At 43.6% G+C, this 19,593-nt stretch overlaps 1 protein-coding gene across 1 annotated transcript; it reads right to left on the bottom strand.

Annotated features, from left to right (window-relative positions):
- Positions 1–110: 110 nt before the first annotated feature.
- On the bottom strand, positions 111–5,905 carry LOC119297521 (serine carboxypeptidase-like 7). Its single transcript, XM_037575281.1, has 14 exons — positions 5,737–5,905; positions 5,526–5,665; positions 3,032–3,108; positions 2,827–2,952; positions 2,645–2,747; positions 2,385–2,422; positions 2,135–2,236; positions 1,986–2,066; positions 1,766–1,900; positions 1,567–1,638; positions 930–1,048; positions 736–849; positions 449–494; positions 111–313 (listed from the first exon to the last, which is right to left on the bottom strand). The coding sequence occupies exons 1-14, from the start codon at positions 5,898–5,900 to the stop codon at positions 230–232; spliced, it is 1,401 nt and encodes a 466-aa protein (XP_037431178.1). The 5' UTR covers positions 5,901–5,905; the 3' UTR covers positions 111–229.
- Positions 5,906–19,593: the final 13,688 nt, after the last annotated feature.

Genomic DNA, 19,593 nt, shown 5'->3' with positions numbered 1-19,593 from the left:
GTGGCAGTACTGTGTACTAGTGTCCTGTAATGTTTAGTGACCAAATATTGTATTACTTTGGCAATGTTCACATATAAAAGAAACACTTCATGAAATGGAAGATTTGGTCGTCAATGCGTGTTGTAAAAACTGGTCCGCCATTTGAAAAATAGTTGTTGGAGGCCATGTCTTTTATTATACATGAAAAACCCAAATGAACTGGAGTATTGGACATGGGAGATACAACACATCACAGCGGCTTATTATCCAACCAGCGTTGAGCCATGTCAAGACTTTCCCTAGGCCGATACTCTATGGCTGAGTGGCCACCACCCTGTGTAAGCAATTAAACAATAATTATTGCAGTGTCACATCGTTTCTTCTACCGTCCAATCCTATCAGTAACTTTATATCACGGAATGCAAAATCGTATCAGTAGCTTTATATCACAGAGTAGAAGATAATGTACCTTTAGTGTCGCAAATGTCAAATGGTTGGCGTATGTGATTGTAAATCTACACCAAAGACAACACAACCAAAAGAACAAAATTAAAATATCAAGCATGTACTCTTTCCACAAATTCATCTTCTCTATTGATGTTGACCTTTTTTGGTCTATGTTAAAGCTACTGTACATCCTAGTGTATGGGGCAGCAAAATAAACAGAAACATCATATCACTCTTCTTATATACACAAGAGCATGTACTCGTTCCACAAATTCATCTTCTCTATTGATACTTATATACACAACTTACCCTCCAGCCTGGCCACCGAGATGCCATGCTCTCCAGCCATCAACTATTGACAAGTTGAAGGATCTAATCCACGCATGTGTGCCCAAAAATGGCATCACAAGATCATGGTCGCCGCTGCACTTAAGGTGATGATTTCAGGGCATTGACAAAGTTTCAATCAGCACATGTAAATACCAAGCAGAGGAAAATTGCACCTGAACACAAGTGCACGGTAGCCCCTGCTTGTGAGGTTGAAATGGTACTCTATGCTGCTCGAGACATCAAATGAATAGGGCATACTTTTTCTGCATCTCTTAAACTCTCCAATTGTTCCCTAGATCGATGCGATGAGTCAACAAGTCAACAATGATCAAAAGTTTGGAAATTCTACAAAAGGTGGTTCTCACATGTCTACTCTCAATAGTTAGAAATTGTTAAAACATCATTTATTTTTATGGGTCTCAACTAGAACAATGTGAAATGAATATATTACTCAATTTAGGACCATTTAGTCAATGTTGCTACCTGAAATGGCTATATTTATTCAACTCTAGGACCATTTAGTCCATATTGTAGTCTGCGTTGTGCCGAAAGGCCTACTAAACCAGCATTCCGACCCCGTTGTATTGTTATACACATGTCAAGAACTAACATGGACTAAGATTGTCAGATCCAATAAGAGTTGTACCACACTGCTAGTTGCAATTAACTAATTTAGATGACATGATATGGCGACGAAGCAAACCAATTATCTCATATATGCTAGCTACTTGATCATGTATGTATGTTTTTTTTTTTTGCAATATGTATGCATACTTAGCATAAATGGAAATAGATCATATGATTTATTACATGCTTCACCCCAAGAGCATCTCTGGTGGAATTTTCATTCGCCCAAATATTGGATAGGTAGTAACGGTATGCCTGTATATGAGAATCCAATCATAGACAAAATTCATATCACCGGAACGCAAAAACGAAAATTCATATCAAATTTTAAAAAAAACTTCTATAAAATAATCACTCCTTGGTAAATACTAGAGTAACTTACAAAACAATTGATGGTAGGTTGTTCAGGAGATAGCTTGCTTAGCTGAGCATTTTCTTCTAACATAAATCTATGTCGTAAGAGATCCCATACACATTTGACACCCACGATATATCCTTCGTCAATTTCAGAAATGAGCTGCAATTAATACAAGGGATCAATATAATGTTCACATGTACAATGTTAGCTTGTACAAGTAATTTGGACCTAGTAGGGATCTTACATCTTCAATAGTATTTAACGCCATGTCACACAGTTTATTCTGTGGTCTTATATAATTTCCTTTACAGTTCCCCACTGCAGCCTTTGGAAAAGGAGAAGGAAAACAATATTATCACTGCAATTTATAGATGTGTGTGAATGTGCAATTACCTCATATAGTTGATCAGATATAATTCCAACACCATGAGCATATTGTGCTCTGAAATTTCTATCATAATCCGAGCCTGTGAAAGGGTTGCCGACTAGATAGCCCTATAATTAATTGAATTAATGAACACAACAACTGATGAAAACACACCTTTCATTCATTACCATCACTTATTTTAGTTTATAAAATAAAAGAATTAGTTGCTTTTTTGGGCATAACTATTAGTTGCTTTAAGCCTAATGAATTACTTGCCTTGAGATTAATCCTGGGTTGCTTCCCATGTTCGATTTCTGAAGCAAAAATGAATATCACGTTAGAACTAACTACTAGGATAAGAGGCCACGGTTAATCACAAGGAACTCCAAAAATTAATGGACACTCTTGTTTATTTACTATATACATATATTGACTGAAGAATTAATGCAAATTTGCATTTAAAAATTTATTTACCACAACTTACATTACCAGATTATGATATCATTGTTTATTTTAGAGTCAATGTCCAGACTTACCTTGTGAAATGTGTTGTGCGATAATTGGAGTCATCATTCCAGCATATGAACTTCCTCCAACAAAGAAAGGATTTGATTGGTAGTGTGGGTGATTGATAAACCACTATATCAAGATGCATAAGACGATAATTCATACACATATTTTTTTCAATAAATACCTGACAAAAAAAGATAAGTTTCACCTTGTTGAGAAATGTTACAACATGCATAGAAAACGAGAAATCCCCCACATCACGATAACCTTCCAGGTCACGTGCGTAGGAGAAACCCGTACCCACTGGAGAATCCAACAGGATGATGCTTGCCATCTGAATATAAAATACAGGCTTACTAGAATAGAGATGCAGAGAGGGACGTCATCAATGTTAAGATAAAATAATATCTTACCTTGGACCATGAATAGGGATTATAGGCCATCTCTGGCAAGCTACCATTATAAGGCGCCAACACGAATTTCATAGGACCTGTTACGCAAATATTACTGATGTATATTTCATGCAAAAACATAAAAGAAAAGATCAACCCATTGGTGAAAGCTCCATGAGATGCTTAGTGAGAGAAACTAGTTATTTGGTGAGCAAATCTAGCAAAACATGACATCATGTTCTTTAATTTTTGTAGAAGCTGACTCATTCAATCGTTTTCAACAAAACTTGGTTGTGTGTTTAGTCATTTAGAGTAGTGGCAGGAGAAAGTGCTTTCCACTATCTAAACCATAAAGTGTTGCATGCACTCCCGCATATGGAAATGCATAGGATCTGTCGAGTGCTATACTTCTATTAGGCTGGTCATAGTGGGAGTAACTTAACTGGTAACATAACGCTTTTCAAGACAAGTTTGCTTATGTGGCATGTAGTTAATCAGGAGAAAGGTGTTTGGAGTAACATAATATGTTAATGTAACATAATGGAACCCAAAGCAAAATGACTCTATAATCTAATAAATGCAATCATCTATGATATTACGTCTATGTTACTTTGCACTATGATACTACTTCTATGTTACTTTGCACTATGCAATCATCTATAATATGCATGACACTAGTCTAAGTTACTCCCCACTATGACTAGCCTTATCTGACTCAATAGCTTACTAAGGATTTGCGCCCACATGTTGTATTCAACAACTTTTAACGGTGTTAAGCTAGTCCCAGGCCATTTGACAACTAACAAGGGTCCCACCCGCATGTGGATTATTGCACTCGATCGGAGGTTTGAATCAGAAACAACCAACATAGTGATTGAAAGTTTGTACTAAGTAAGATCACTGATCAATCATGAATATATTTATTATGGGTTTCAGTTCTTCAACATATATGTCAACATTTTAGTCCAATGTTTTGGATTTTGTATGGATCAAAAATTTCCCTTCCCAGGAAACCAAGAACTCCATTATACTAATTATGTGAACTTTGTGAAAGACATTCACTGATCTAATGGAGACTGTTAAGTAGTTGTATGATATCAGTTCTGGGAAATTTCATGAAAATAAATCCAGAAATTTATGCCTTCTACGGAAATAGGTAATCTCATAATATGTGGACAAGGCATAGGTTTGTCACTACGTGCAATAATTCATGTAGTCCGGTGCTAATTTTAGTTATTCTCTGTAATCAATGTAGCCACCCTTTGATAAAAAGGGTTTTCGCCTTACTTTACGGATAAAGCAACAACCGAGTACATAGGTAACACACATACACCAACCCGTTGTAGTCACCCCCTTGGCCTTTAGTCACTCATGTTAGAAATTTAGTGTTTTCGGTCTACCCCTATTCCTCTGTGCTTATCCGTGGTGCCGCTCACGATTCGCATATCCGAGGCTAGGGTATAGGGACCTTCTTATACTATTTTTCATAAAGTCCACCTCTTATATAGATAAGATTCCTAATCGTTACAACTAGTTTCCGGGATAGAGTCCAGATCAAATTACCAACCACGATCATATTTGTCTGTTAACGGATTATGCCCGTTATGTCCTCGGAGCACGCGCTTGTGAGCAACGCGTCATAATAGAGTGTAAATTCCTCTAATTACATAAATCAACATTAGGGTTGTAATCTGACTATACGATCTAACTCCTTCCAATCATCGGTGTACCAGGTAGTCTTTTTAATATGAATAGTATATTGTATTCCATTAATAATCGACCAGCTTCCTTAAGCATATATTATTTAAGTGCATTCCAACAAGTAACAATTTCATGCTACACATGTAAAGCAATTCCATGTATAAATACATGTATAATTCTATAATGAGATATTCCGAATATTAACAATTTCAAGTAATTTGAATATAGTTGCAGGACACATAATCCCAACAACTCATAAGAGTGTTTTCTTATTATTAACTATTGATCCATTAAGAGAAGTTCACTTTATAGATAAAGCAACAACCGAGCACATAGGTGACACACATACACAAACCCGCTGTAGTCACTCATAATAGTGATTTCTTATTATTAACTATTGATCCATTAAGAGAAGTGGGTGCAAGGACTTCTCTTTTTTTGTAAATTTCACAGGTCTGTTAAAAGCAATGTTTTAAATAGCGGCGGCCCTTCAAATTAGCTATAGCAAGGCTATAGCTAGCCGACTATTTCGTAAGCTTAGCGGGGTACGCCATATAGCGGCACCTGCTCAAACTGCTATAACCCAGCTATGGGGCTATTTAAAACTTTGGATAAAAGGTGCCAAACTTTGTAACACAACCTGATACACATTTGCAAACTCGGACGATTTGCTCATCTAGCTTTGAATTAGAGGCTAATAGAAGTTAACTTCACTCTTTATCTTAATCTGATGTAGTAATTGACAGCATGGCGGCTTCCTTCTAGCCAGCTAATACGCCCACAGGAGACGAGGAACGGAGGATGAGGGCCTCACCAACTTCGTAGAAAATCAAGCTAGAGCAGCCGGGCCCGCCCGTCAGCCACAGGACGACGGGGTCCGTGTCGGGGCTCCTCTCCGACTCCACGAAGTAGTAGAAGAGCTCCGTTCCCGTCTCCTCGTCCACGTTGACGTACCTGCAGAAGCACAAGAGCACTCAGAGAAAGAAGCATGGAAGCTTGCAGGGAGAGGCAGAAGCTTTGCTTACCCGGTCTCCAGGTGGAACGGAAGGCGGCCATGGAAGCCGGGGAGATGGGTCACCACCGACGCCGGGCGCGAGAGCGGCAGAAGAAGCAGAACCAAGGGGACGACGAGACTCAGGAAGAAGGAAGCAGCCATACCCTTACGTACGCAGATGGTGTTCAACGGCATCTCTTTTCCTTGTCCGTCGTCGACCTTATACAGCTCAGGTTTGGATGCGGATCTTGCGAAGTAATGACTGACGTGACCGCAAATTAGGAACCGTACTGACGCTCGCTCCCTCTAGATCTATGCCTGCCAGTTCAGGCCACGTACTCTGCTCGGTATGCCTGCCATTTCATTAGATAACCATGGCAAGGTGATTTCCATGCCAACTCGCCTCTACATGTGTGCATGCAAGAGCCGTGGCGATGCTGGCCTGGTTAGAGCCTTTGTTTAAGTTTTTGTGGCTAGCTTTTGAGTATGCTTAGTTCACAATTTGAAAAAATATGTTTGCAAATAGTATAAAATGTTTGGGAATTCAAAAAATATTGTTGATTTTAGAAAATGTTTGAAAATTTGTAAAAAAAATGTTCGTGAATTTAAAAAATTCTCAGATTTCAAATATGTTCATGAGTTAAGAAAATGTTCATGATGTCATAAAATTGTATCTCGATGAAGCAGCAAAAGGTGATCATGGTTATTGAAGATTATGATTTTTTTTTCTTTCTTTACAGCGCACAGACTTTTTTACTAATACTAGAGCCAACCGAGTCCGAGAGCGGTAGAAGAAGCAGACCCAAGCGACCATGTAGCACGAAGACTACACAACCCTCGCAGATTTTTTTATTCATTACTTCTCAACCTTAGAGCATCTCCAACAGGCGCGGCAAAACGCGCGCCCGCGTGGTAAAAGCAGTTTTTCGCGCGCGCTGGTTGGTTCCGCGTGCTCCAGCGGTGGCGGGAAGTTACCGCGCGCGGAAAGAGTTTGCGCGCGAGAGAGAGAAAGCGACACGCGGCGCGGTAGATTTGGCGCGCCGCTTCACGCGCGCCTATAAAGTCCCGCGCTTCGCCACGCGCACAGAACAGCCACGGCTCTCCTCCTCGCAACCTCTCCGCTTCGCCGCTTTCTGCGCCACCACCGCGCCACCATGCCGCCGCACCGCCGGGATGCTTCGGCCTTTCGCGGCGTCCCTGAGCGCCCCAACGGCTGGTACTCCGCCGAGATACGGTTCGGCGACGTCCGGCTCGGCCTCGGGACGTTCCGGAGCGCGCCCGAGGCGGCCCGCGCATACGTCGCGGCGGCATGGCACTTGGAGAGGCCCCGGTCGCAGATGAATTTTCGGGACGTCTTCACGCGCGAGGGGGCGCAGCGCCTCGCCCCTCTGCCGCGTCTCATCACGAACATGGACCGTGCCGACCACTCTCGGCGGCAGCGCCGTCTCCTCGTCGCCGAAGAGGACGAGCGAGCCATGGCGGAGTGGCGTCGTCGCCACCCAGAGGACGTCGACGCCGAGCGTGCCTACTCGGCGGAGAGGACGGCAAGGCGCCGCTCGGAGCGGGCGGACCGGCGTCAGCGGAAGGAAGTGGCGAACGAGCAGTGCGACATCGTCTCCGCAGGTGGGAGGTCGTTCTTCACCTCGGACGATGAACGTTGGGACAACATATGGCTCTCAACCTCGGACGACACCGACGAGAGTGATGATGGTGATGATAGTGACTTGGAGTAGTTTTCTATCTATGTATGCCGTAGTAGTTTCTATGTATCTATCTATGCCGTAGTAGTATCTATCTATCTATGTATGTCGAACTATCTATCTATCTATGCCGTAGTAGTTGCACCGATGTAAAATATGAAGGAAATATGCCCTAGAGGCAATAATAAATTTATTATTTATTTCCTTATAATCATGATAAATGTTTATTATTCATGCTAGAATTGTACTAACCGGAAACTTAATACACGTGTGAATACATAGACAAACAAAGTGTCACTAGTATGCCTCTACTTGACTAGCTCGTTAATCAAAGATGGTTATGTTTCCTAATCATGAACAATGAGTTGTTATTTGATTAACGGGATCACATCATTAAGAGAATGATCTGATTGACATGACCCATATTAGCACCCGATCGTTTAGTATGTTGCTATTGCTTTCTTCATGACTTATACATGTTCCTATAACTATGAGATTATGCAACTCCCGTTTTCCGGAGGAACACTTTGGGTACTACCAAACGTCACAACGTAACTGGGTGATTATAAAGGAGTACTACAGGTGTCTCCAAAGGTACATGTTGGGTTGGCGTATTTTGAGATTAGGTTTTGTCACTCCGATTGTCGGAGAGGTATCTCTGGGCCCTCTCGGTAATGCACATCACTTAAGCCTTGCAAGCATTGCAACTAAATGAGTTAGTTGCGGGATGATGTATTACAGAACGAGTAAAGAGACTTGCCGGCAACGAGATTGAACTAGGTATTGGAATACCGACGATCGAATCTCAGGCAAGTAACATACCGATGACAAAGGGAACGACGTATGTTGTTATGCGGTCTGACCGATAAAGATCTTCGTAGAATATGTAGGAGCCAATATGGGCATCCAGGTCCCGCTATTGGTTATTGACCGGAGACGTGTCTTGGTCATGTCTACATTGTTCTCGAACCCGTAGGGTCCGCACGCTTAAGGTTACGATGACAGTTATATTATGAGTTTATGCATTTTGATGTACCGAAGGTTGTTCGGAGTCCCGGATGTGATCACGGACATGACGAGGAGTCTCGAAATGGTCGAGACATAAATATTGATATATTGGAAGCCTATGTTTGGATATCGGAAGTGTTCCGGGTGAAATCGGGATTTTACCGGAGTACCGGGAGGTCACCGGAACCCCCCGGGAGCTATATGGGCCATGATGGGCCATAGTGGAAAAGAGAAGAGGCAGCCCCTCATGGGCCGCGCGCCCCTCCCCTCCCTTGGTCCGAATAGAACAAGGAGAGGGGGCCGGCCCCTCTCTCTCTTTTCCCCCCTCCGCGAATCATATTCCAACTAGGATTGGGGGGGGGGGGGAATCCTACTCCTAGAGGGAGTAGGACTCTTCTGGCACACCAACCTTGGCCGGCCAGCCTCCCCCCCTTTAGTCCTTTATATACGGAGGCAGGGGCACCCAGACACACACAAGTTGATCCACGTGATCTATTCCTTAGCCGTGTGCGGCGCCCCCAGCCACCATAGTCCTCGATAATATTGTAGCGGTGCTTAGGCGAAGCCCTGCAGCAGTAGCATGTCAAGATTGTCACCACGCCGTCGTGCTGACGGAACTCTTCCCCGACACTTTGCTGGATCGGAGTCCGGGAATCGTCATCGAGCTGAACGTGTGCTAGAACTCGGAGGTGCCCTAGTTTCGGTGCTTGATCGGTCGGATCGTGAAGACGTACGACTACATCAACCAAACGCTTCCGTTGTCGATCTACTAGGTATGTAGATCATACTCCCCCTCTCATTGCTATGCATCACCATGATCTTGCGTGTGCGTAGGAAAATTTTGAAATTACTACGAAACCCAACAGTGGCATCCGAGCCTAGGTTTTATGTGTTGATGTTATATGCACGAGTAGAACACAAGTGAGTTGTGGGCGATATAAGTCATACTGCCTACCAGCATGTCATACTTTGGTTCGGCGGTATTGTTGGATGAAGCGGCCCAGACCGACTTTACGCGTACGCTTACGCGAGACCGGTTCTCCCGACGTGCTTTGCACAGAGGTGGCTTGTGGGTGACAGTTTCTCCAACTTTAGTTGAACCAAATATGGCTACGCCCGGTCCTTGCGAAGGTTAAAACGGAGTCAAATTGACAAACTATCGTTGTGGTTTTGATGCGTAGGCGAGATTGGTTCTTACTTAAGCCCGTAGCAGCCACGTAAAACTTGCAACAACAAAGTAGAGGACGTCTAACTTGTTTTTGCAAGGCATGTTGTGATGTGATATGGTCAAGACATGATGCTGAATTTTATTGTATGAGATGATCATGTTTTGTAACCGAGTTATCGGCAACCGGCAGGAGCCATATGGTTGTCGCTTTATTGTATGCAATGCAATCACGATGTAATGCTTTACTTTATCACTAAACGGTAGCGATAGTCGTGGAAGCACAAGCTTGGCGAGACGACAACGATGCTACGATGGAGGTCAAGGTGTCACGCCGATGACGATGGTGATCATGACGGTGCTTCGGAGATGGAGATCACAAGCACAAGATGATGATGGTCATATCATATCACTTATATTGATTGCATGTGATGTTTATCTTTTATGCATCTTATCTTGCTTTGATTGACGGTAGCATTATAAGATGATCTCTCACTAAATTATCAAGAAGTGTTCTCCTTGAGTATGCACCGTTGCGAAAGTTCTTCGTGCTGAGACACCACGTGATGATCGGGTGTGATAGGTTCTACGTTCAAATACAACGGGTGCAAAACAGTTGCACACGCGGAACACTCAGGTTATACTTGACGATCCAAGCATATACAGATATGGCCTCGGAATACGGAGACCGAAAGGTCGAGCGTGAATCATATAGTAGATATGATCAACATAATGATGTTCACCAATGAAACTACTCCATCTCACGTGATGATCGAACATGGTTTAGTTGATTAGGATCACGTAATCACTTAGAGGATTAGAGGGATGTCTATCTAAGTGGGAGTTCTTTGAGTAAATTAACTGAACTTAAATTTATCATGAAACTTAGTACCTGATTAGTATCTTGCTTGTTTATGGTTGATTGTAGATAGATGGCTCGTGCTGTTGTTCCGTTGAATTTTAATGCGTTCCTTGAGAAAGCAAAGTTGAAAGATGATGGTAGCAATTACACGGACTGGGCCGTAACTTGAGGATTATCCTTATTGCTACACAGAAGAATTACGTCCTGGAAGCACCGCTGGGTGCCGGGCCTGCTGTAGGAGCAACGCCGGATGTTATGAACGTCTGGCAAAGCAAAGCTGATGACTACTCGATAGTTCAGTGTGCCATGCTTTACGGCTTAGAATCGGGACTTCAACAACGTTTTGAACGTCATGGAGCATATGAGATGTTCCAGGAGTTGAAGTTAATATTTCAAGCAAATGCCCGGATTGAGAGATATGAAGTCTCCAATAAGTTCTATAGCTGCAAGATGGAAGAGAACAGTTCTGTTAGTGAGCATATACTCAAAATGTCTGGGTATAATAATCAGTTGATTCAATTGGGAGTTAATCTTCCAGATGATTGCGTCATTGACAGAATTCTCCAATCACTGCCACCAAGCTACAAGAGCTTCGTGATGAACTATAATATGGAAGGGATGAATAAGACTATTCCCGAGCTCTTCGCGATGCTGAAAGCTGCGGAGGTAGAAATCAAGAAGGAGCATCAAGTGTTGATGGTCAACAAGACCACTAGTTTCAAGAAAAAGGGCAAAGGGAAGAAGAAGGGGAACTTCAAAAGGAACGGCAAGCAAGTTGCTACTCAAGAGAAGAAACCCAAACCTGGACCTAAGCCTGAAACTGAGTGCTTCTATTGCAAGCAGACTGGTCACTGGAAGCGGAACTGCCCCAAGTATTTGGCGGATAAGAAGAATGGTGAGGTGAACAAAGGTATATGTGATATACATGTTATTGATGTGTACCTTACTAATGCTCGCAGTAGCACCTGGGATTTGATACTGATTCTGTTGCTAATATTTGCAACTCGAAACAGGGACTACTGATCAAGCGAAGATTGGTTAAGGACGAGGTGACGATGCGCGTGGGAAACGGTTCCAAAGTCGATGTGATCGCAGTCGGCACGCTACCTCTACATCTACCTTCGGGATTAGTATTAGACCTAAATAATTGTTATTTGGTGCCAGCGTTAAGCATGAACATTATATCTGGATCTTGTTTGATGCGAGACAGTTATTCATTTAAATCAGAGAATAATGGTTGTTCTATTTATATGAGTAATATCTTTTATGGTCATGCACCCTTGAAGAGTGGTCTATTCTTGTTGAATCTCGATAGTAGTAACACACATATTCATAATGTTGAAACCAAAAGATGCAGAGTTGATAATGAGAGTGCAACTTATTTGTGGCACTGCCGTTTAGGTCATATCGGTGTAAAGCAAATAAAGAAACTCCATACTGATGGACTTTTGGAACCACTTGATTATGAATCACTTGGTACTTGCGAACCGTGCCTCATGGGCAAGATGACTAAAACGCCGTTCTCCGGTACTATGGAGAGAGCAACAGATTTGTTGGAAATCATACATACAGATATATGTGGTCCGATGAATATTGAGGCTCATGGCGGATATCGTTATTTTCTCACCTTCACAGATGATTTAAGCAGATATGGGTATATCTACTTAATGAAACATAAGTCTGAAACATTTGAAAAGTTCAAGGAATTTCAGAGTGAAGTTGAAAATCATCGTAACAAGAAAATAAAGTTTCTACGATCTGATCGTGGAGGAGAATATTTGAGTTACGAGTTTGGTGTACATTTGAAAAATTGTGGAATAGTTTCGCAACTCACGCCACCCGGAACACCTCAGCGTAATGGTGTGTCCGAACGTCGTAATCGTACTTTACTGGATATGATGCGATCTATGATGTCTCTTACTGATTTACCGCTATCGTTTTGGGGATACGCTCTAGAGACGGCCGCATTCATGTTAAATAGGGCACCATCAAAATCCGTTGAGACGACGCCTTATGAACTATGGTTTGGCAAGAAGCCAAAGTTGTCGTTTCTAAAAGTTTGGGGCTGCGATGCTTATGTGAAAAAGCTTCAACCTGATAAGCTCGAACCCAAATCGGAGAAATGTGTCTTCATAGGATATCCAAAGGAAACTATTGGATACACCTTCTATCACAGATCCGAAGGCAAGACTTTTGTTGCCAAATTCGGAAACTTTCTGGAGAAGGAGTTTCTCTCGAAAGAAGTGAGTGGGAGGAAAGTAGAACTTGACGAGGTAACTGTACCTGCTCACTTATTGGAAAGTAGTGCATCACAGAAAACTGTTTCTGTGACACCTACACCAGTTAGTGAGAAAGCTAATGATAATGATCATGAAACTTCAGAACAAGATACTACTGAACCTCGTAGATCAACCAGAGTAACATCCGCACCAGAGTGGTACGGTAATCCTGTTCTGGAAGTCATGCTACTAGATCATGATGAACCTACGAACTATGAAGAAGTGATGGTGAGCCCAGATTCCGCAAAGTGGCTTGAAGCCATGAAATCTGAGATGGGATCCATGTATGAGAACAAAGTATGGACTTTGATTGACTTGCCCGATGATCGGCAAGCAATTGAGAATAAATGGATCTTCAAGAAGAAGACTGACGCTGACGGTAATATTACTGTCTACAAAGCTCGACTTGTCGCAAAAGGTTTTCGGCAAGTTCAAGGGATTGACTACGATGAGACCTTCTCACCCGTAGCGATGCTTAAGTCTGTCCGAATCATGTTAGCAATTGCCGCATTTTATGATTATGAAATTTGGCAGATGGATGTCAAAACTGCATTCCTGAATGGATTTCTGGAAGAAGAGTTGTATATGATGCAACCAGAAGGTTTTGTCGATCCAAAGGGAGCTAACAAAGTGTGCAAGCTCCAGCGATCCATTTATGGACTGGTGCAAGCCTCTCGGAGTTGGAATAAACGTTTTGATAGTGTGATCAAAGCATTTGATTTTATACAGACTTTTGGAGAAGCCTGTATTTACAAGAAAGTGAGTGAGAGCTCTGTAGCATTTCTGATATTATATGTGGATGACATATTACTAATTGGAAATGATGTAGAATTTCTGGATAGCATAAAGGGATACTTGAATAAAAGTTTTTCAATGAAAGACCTCGGTGAAGCTGCTTACATATTAGGCATTAAGATCTATAGGGATAGATCAAGACGCTTAATTGGACTTTCACAAACCACGTACCTTGACAAAATTTTTAAGAAGTTCAAAATGGATCAAGCAAAGAAAGGGTTCTTGCCTGTGTTACAAGGTGTGAAGTTGAGTAAGACTCAATGCCCGACCACTGCAGAAGATAGAGAGAATATGAAAGATGTTCCCTATGCATCAGCCATAGGATCTATCATGTATGCAATGCTGTGTACCAGACCTGATGTGTGCCTTGCTATAAGTCTAGCAGGGAGGTACCAAAGTAATCCAGGAGTGGATCACTAGACAGCAGTCAAGAACATCCTGAAATACCTGAAAAGGACTAAGGATATGTTTCTCATATATGGAGGTGACAAAGAGCTCATCGTAAAAGGTTACGTTGATGCAAGCTTTGACACTGATCCGGACGATTCTAAATCGCAAACCGGATACGTGTTTACATTAAACGGTGGGGCTGTAAGTTGGTGCAGTTCTAAACAAAGTGTTGTAGCGGGATCTACATGTGAAGCGGAGTACATAGCTGCTTCGGAACCGGCAAATGAAGGAGTCTGGATGAAGGAGTTCATATCCGATTTAGGTGTCATACCTAGTGCATCGGGTCCAATGAAAATCTTTTGTGACAATACTGGTGCAATTGCCTTGGCAAAGGAATCCAGATTTCACAAGAGAACCAAGCACATCAAGAGACGCTTCAATTCCATCCGGGATCTAGTCCAGGTGGGAGACATAGAGATTTGCAAGATACATACGGATTTGAATATTGCAGACCCGTTGACTAAGCCTCTTCCACGAGCAAAACATGATCAGCACCAAGGCTCCATGGGTGTTAGAATCATTACTATGTAATCTAGATTATTGACTCTAGTGCAAGTGGGAGACTGAAGGAAATATGCCCTAGAGGCAATAATAAAGTTATTATTTATTTCCTTATAATCATGATAAATGTTTATTATTCATGCTAGAATTGTATTAATCGGAAACTTAATACACGTGTGAATACATAGACAAACAAAGTGTCACTAGTATGCCTCTACTTGACTAGCTCGTTAATCAAAGATGGTTATGTTTCCTAACCATGAACAATGAGTTGTTATTTGATTAACGGGATCACATCATTAAGAGAATGATCTGATTGACATGACCCATTCCATTAGCTTAGCACCCGATCGTTTAGTATGTTGCTATTGCTTTCTTCATGACTTATACATGTTCCTATAACTATGAGATTATGCAACTCCCGTTTACCGGAGGAACACTTTGGGTACTACCAAACGTCACAACATAACTGGGTGATTATAAAGGAGTACTACAGGTGTCTCCAAAGGTACATGTTGGGTCGGCGTATTTCGAGATTAGGTTTTGTCACTCCGATTGTCGGAGAGGTATCTCTGGGCCCTCTCGGTAATGCACATCACTTAAGCCTTGCAAGCATTGCAACTAAATGAGTTAGTTGCGGGATGATGTATTACAGAACGAGTAAAGAGACTTGCCAGCAACGAGATTGAACTAGGTATTGGAATACCGACGATCGAATCTCAGGCAAGTAACATACCGATGACAAAGGGAACGACGTATGCTGTTATGCGGTCTGACCGATAAAGATCTTCATAGAATATGTAGGAGCCAATATGGGCATCCAGGTCCCGCTATTGGTTATTGACCGGAGACATGTCTCGGTCATGTCTACATTGTTCTCGAACCCGTAGGGTCCGCACGCTTAAGATTACGATGACAGTTATATTATGAGTTTATGCATTTTGATGTACCGAAGGTTGTTCGGAGTCCCGGATGTGATCACGGACATGACGAGGAGTCTCGAAATGATCGAGACATAAATATTGATATATTGGAAGCCTATGTTTGGATACCGAAAGTGTTCCGGGTGAAATCGGGATTTTACCGGAGTACCGAGAGGTTACCGAAACCCCCGGGAGCTATATAGGCCATGATGGGCCTTAGTGGAAAAGAGAAGAGGCAGCCCCTCATGGGCCGTGAGCCCCTCCCCTCCCTTGGTCCGAATAGGACAAGGAGAGGGGGTCGGCCCCTCTCTCTCTCTTTTCCCCCCTCCGCGAATCCTATTCCAACTAGGATTAGGGGGGGATCCTACTCCCAGAGGGAGTAGGACTCTTCTGGCGCGCCAACCTTGGCCGGCCAGCCTCCCCCCTTTAGTCCTTTATATACGGAGGCAGGGGCACCCCAGACACACACAAGTTGATCCACGTGATCTATTCCTTAGCCGTGTGCGGCGCCCCCAGCCACCATAGTCCTCGATAATATTGTAGCGGTGCTTAGGCGAAGCCCTGCAGTAGTAGCACGTCAAGATCGTCACCATGCCGTCGTGCTGACGGAACTCTTCCCCGACACTTTACTGGATCGGAGTCCGGGGATCGTCATCGAGCTGAACGTGTGCTAGAACTTGGAGGTGCCCTAGTTTCGGTGCTTGATCGGTCGGATCGTGAAGACGTACGACTACATCAACCAAACGCTTCCGTTGTCGATCTACTAGGTATGTAGATCATACTCCCCCTCTCGTTGCTATGCATCACCATGATCTTGCGTGTGCGTAGGAAAATTTTGAAATTACTACGAAACCCAACAAAATATATTTGTATCGTTTTTTTATCTATGTAATTTTAATTTAAAAAATATTGTAGAATGAGCGCGCGCTGCATTTTACCGCGCCTGCTGGAACTGCGCACGCACGCGGCTTTTCAGCGCGGCTGCTATAGCAAATGCTGCGCGCCGCGTCAAACCAGGCGATGGGCGCGCGCCAAATCCGTTTTTACCGTGCGGCGCGTTGGGCGCCTGTTGGAGATGCTCTTAGGCTGGTCATAGTAAAAGTAACATAAATAGTAACATAGATATCACATAAACAAAAATGGTGATGTGTCAAATAGTTAATGAGGAGAGATGCAAATAGAGTAATATAATATGTTACAATCACATAGCGCTTCCCAATGTAAAATGAGTCAACAAAATTATAAATGAAGGCATATATGTTACCACACCTATGACACTATTTATTACGAATGTATAAACTAATAACATATGCATGTTACTACTTTTAAGTTAATCTTCACAATGACTAGCCTTAGTATGAAGTTGAGACATTTATTTTGAAACGAATGTTGAGACACTTATTTTGAGACGAAAAGAGTATTAAAGAAAAATCTCGCAGATCACAGGGCCGCGCAATAACCACCACCAGCTGATCTGGAGTATCATTTAATCGCGACATCGATTCTAGTGTCTATGCTTTCCTGCTAGGCGCATGGTCCCGAGGAGATCTCTGACCGTTGAAGATCCTGTGTGTGGATCATTAGGCTGGTCATAGTGGGGAGTAACTTAGACTAGTAACATACATATGTTACTAGTCTATGTTACTACCTTCATAGTGGGTAGTGTTATAGGTGTGGTAACATAGTTGCCTTTATTTATTACTTTGTAGACTCATTATGCATTGGAAACCGCTATGTGATGGTAACATATTATGTTACTTTATTTGCCTCTCTCCTCATTAACTACTTGCCACATCATCATTTTTGCTTATGTGGCATCTATGTTACTACCTATGTTACTCCCACTATGACCAGCCTTAGGGAGAACTTCCGATGGATCTTTTTATGTGGATATTGCTGTAATCTAGACTCAGGGCTTCAGAGTTAAACTTGGTCGTGCATCAGCCCAGTTCGGTAATAAACGAGACCCACCAGAGTTGATCATCAAAAGATGGTTGAGGTACGCTTTACGTAGAATATTTGATTAATATAAAGCATTTGAAAAATGTTAAATGTGCATAGAAAAAGTATATTCTCATTTGTACAAAAATATAAAGAATGTGTATGAAAAAAGGTGATCATATATTTAAAAAATATCAAGCAAGCAATAGAAAACTGGTAATCAAATATTTGAAATTTTTTAATCAAGCATTTGAATTATTATTTTTAATATGTATGGAAAAGATGTTTCTCATGTGTACAAGAAAAGTATATAAAAATATACAATGTGTATGAAAATAAGGTTGATCATGTGTTTTAAAAAATTTAACAGTACAAAAATGTTTCTAATGCATACAAAAATTATATGACTTACATGGAATAAAAGTAGACTTCATGAAATATATATATTTTAAAAAATTATTTTTTTAAAATGTTAAACATGTATATAAAACTGTACCTGGTGTATACAAAAAATGTACATTGTGTGTGAAGAAATGTCTATTCCCAGTAAAAAAATGTTCACCATGTATTTGAAAGATAGGGGAAGATTTGGTCTTCAGCAAGCTACTGATCACTTCTGACTGTTTGGGAGACATATAAATGACCTAAAGATGGCCGATCACCTTGGCGCTTATTGCATTATATGGAAGGGGAATAATTCACTGAAGCAAGTAATGATGAGGCACGTAGACTTGCTAGAATGGCTACATGAGGTGGGCGCCATATGTGGCGCACGGATCCGCCGGATCATCTTTCCATTCCTGTAAACAATGTTGCTTGAAATAAAGCATGTTGTTATTTTTTTCGAGAGTACGCAAATTGCGTACCTTAGCTTTATAGAAGAAGAGAAATACAGCCATACAACCACCTCTATCTCTCGCTGCGAATAACGAGCGTAGCACAACTCCACACCCGATACAAACAAAGACAACCACACACGACTACACAACTACAACATACAAGAGCCTACCTAAACCGAAAGCCTCGCCGCGTCTCGACCGACACCGGTGAACACCGAAGAACAACAACTCCAGCTTCCTTGGTAGAGCCAGCGACGACCGAACATAGCGCCAGAGAAGAACGATCCGGACAGCGGTGCACGCCGGAGGAGCGCAACATAGGGCCTCTTATCTCCCAGCACGATGCTCCCAACAGAGGAACAACTTCAGAAGACGCCGCCATCGTGCCGATCCTACGAATCAAGGCTTTCGCCCCGGAGATGCTTACCGGTACAAGGCAACGTGGAAAATGGCGCTACACTCGGCGACGCCTCCAGGAAGGGGAATGACACCCACGGGTGCCATCGACGCCGGTCCGACCAAGGCCAAACAGAATTTTCATCCGTAGCATTGCACATATCCACGCCTCCAAGAATCCGGCCAGCCTCGAAAGTTGTCTCGCACCGCCAACACCGCAGCCACTGCAGTCGAAGCCACAGGACACTGCCGAGGAAGCACGCCTCAAGCCACCACCTTCAATGCACTTGGAACCGCAGCAACCCCCAAGCAATGCAGGGACCAGATCCGTCGCGGTGGCCTTCACCCGCACCTAGGGACTGCCACACCGGTGGATCTGACCCGCACCATCAACCACACTTCGACGCCAACTTCACAGAGGCATCACCGCCGGCACCTCACACGTAGGTGGTCGGGCGCCCGCTGCTCACCAGGGCCCTGCCTAGCCGAGCCTCGCAGCACCGCCGCCTCCATGGCTGCGCATGCGCTGCCGCCTCCGACGAAATCAGCGCACCACCCACATCCACTCTCCCGCTGCACCCTCGTACAGATCCAGGGGACCGCCGTCATGCTTCCCGCTGTGAACCCACCTCCTGCAGCACCCGTCCGGAAGCCGCCCGACGCGCCAAATCTGGCCCGAGTAGCCACGGATCCGTGCAAGGGAGGCCGACCGGCCTGCCGACCCGACGCCGACCAAGAGCGCCACCATGGCGCCACAGGCCGGATGAGGTTGCGCCGAGCCCAGCCGGGCCGCGCCGCGCCGCCCGGAGCAGGGCACCGCCATCCCCAGATGCCGCCAGCTCGCCCCGCACCACCCGGAGCAAGGCCACGCCACTCCGCCCCGACGAGAACCACTCGCGCGCGGCGCCTCGCCAGAGCCACCCCCGCCCGCCGCCGGCGCGCGACAACCACCCTAGCGAGAGGACCTCCGTGACAGATCTGGGTGTCCCGCACCGCCAGGAGCCTGGAGAGGAGGGGAGAAACCTCGCC

Source organism: Triticum dicoccoides, chromosome 5A (assembly GCF_002162155.2).
Source record: "Triticum dicoccoides isolate Atlit2015 ecotype Zavitan chromosome 5A, WEW_v2.0, whole genome shotgun sequence".
Lineage (NCBI taxonomy): Eukaryota > Viridiplantae > Streptophyta > Magnoliopsida > Poales > Poaceae > Triticum > Triticum dicoccoides.
This window is presented reverse-complemented; position numbering and strand designations above follow the sequence as displayed.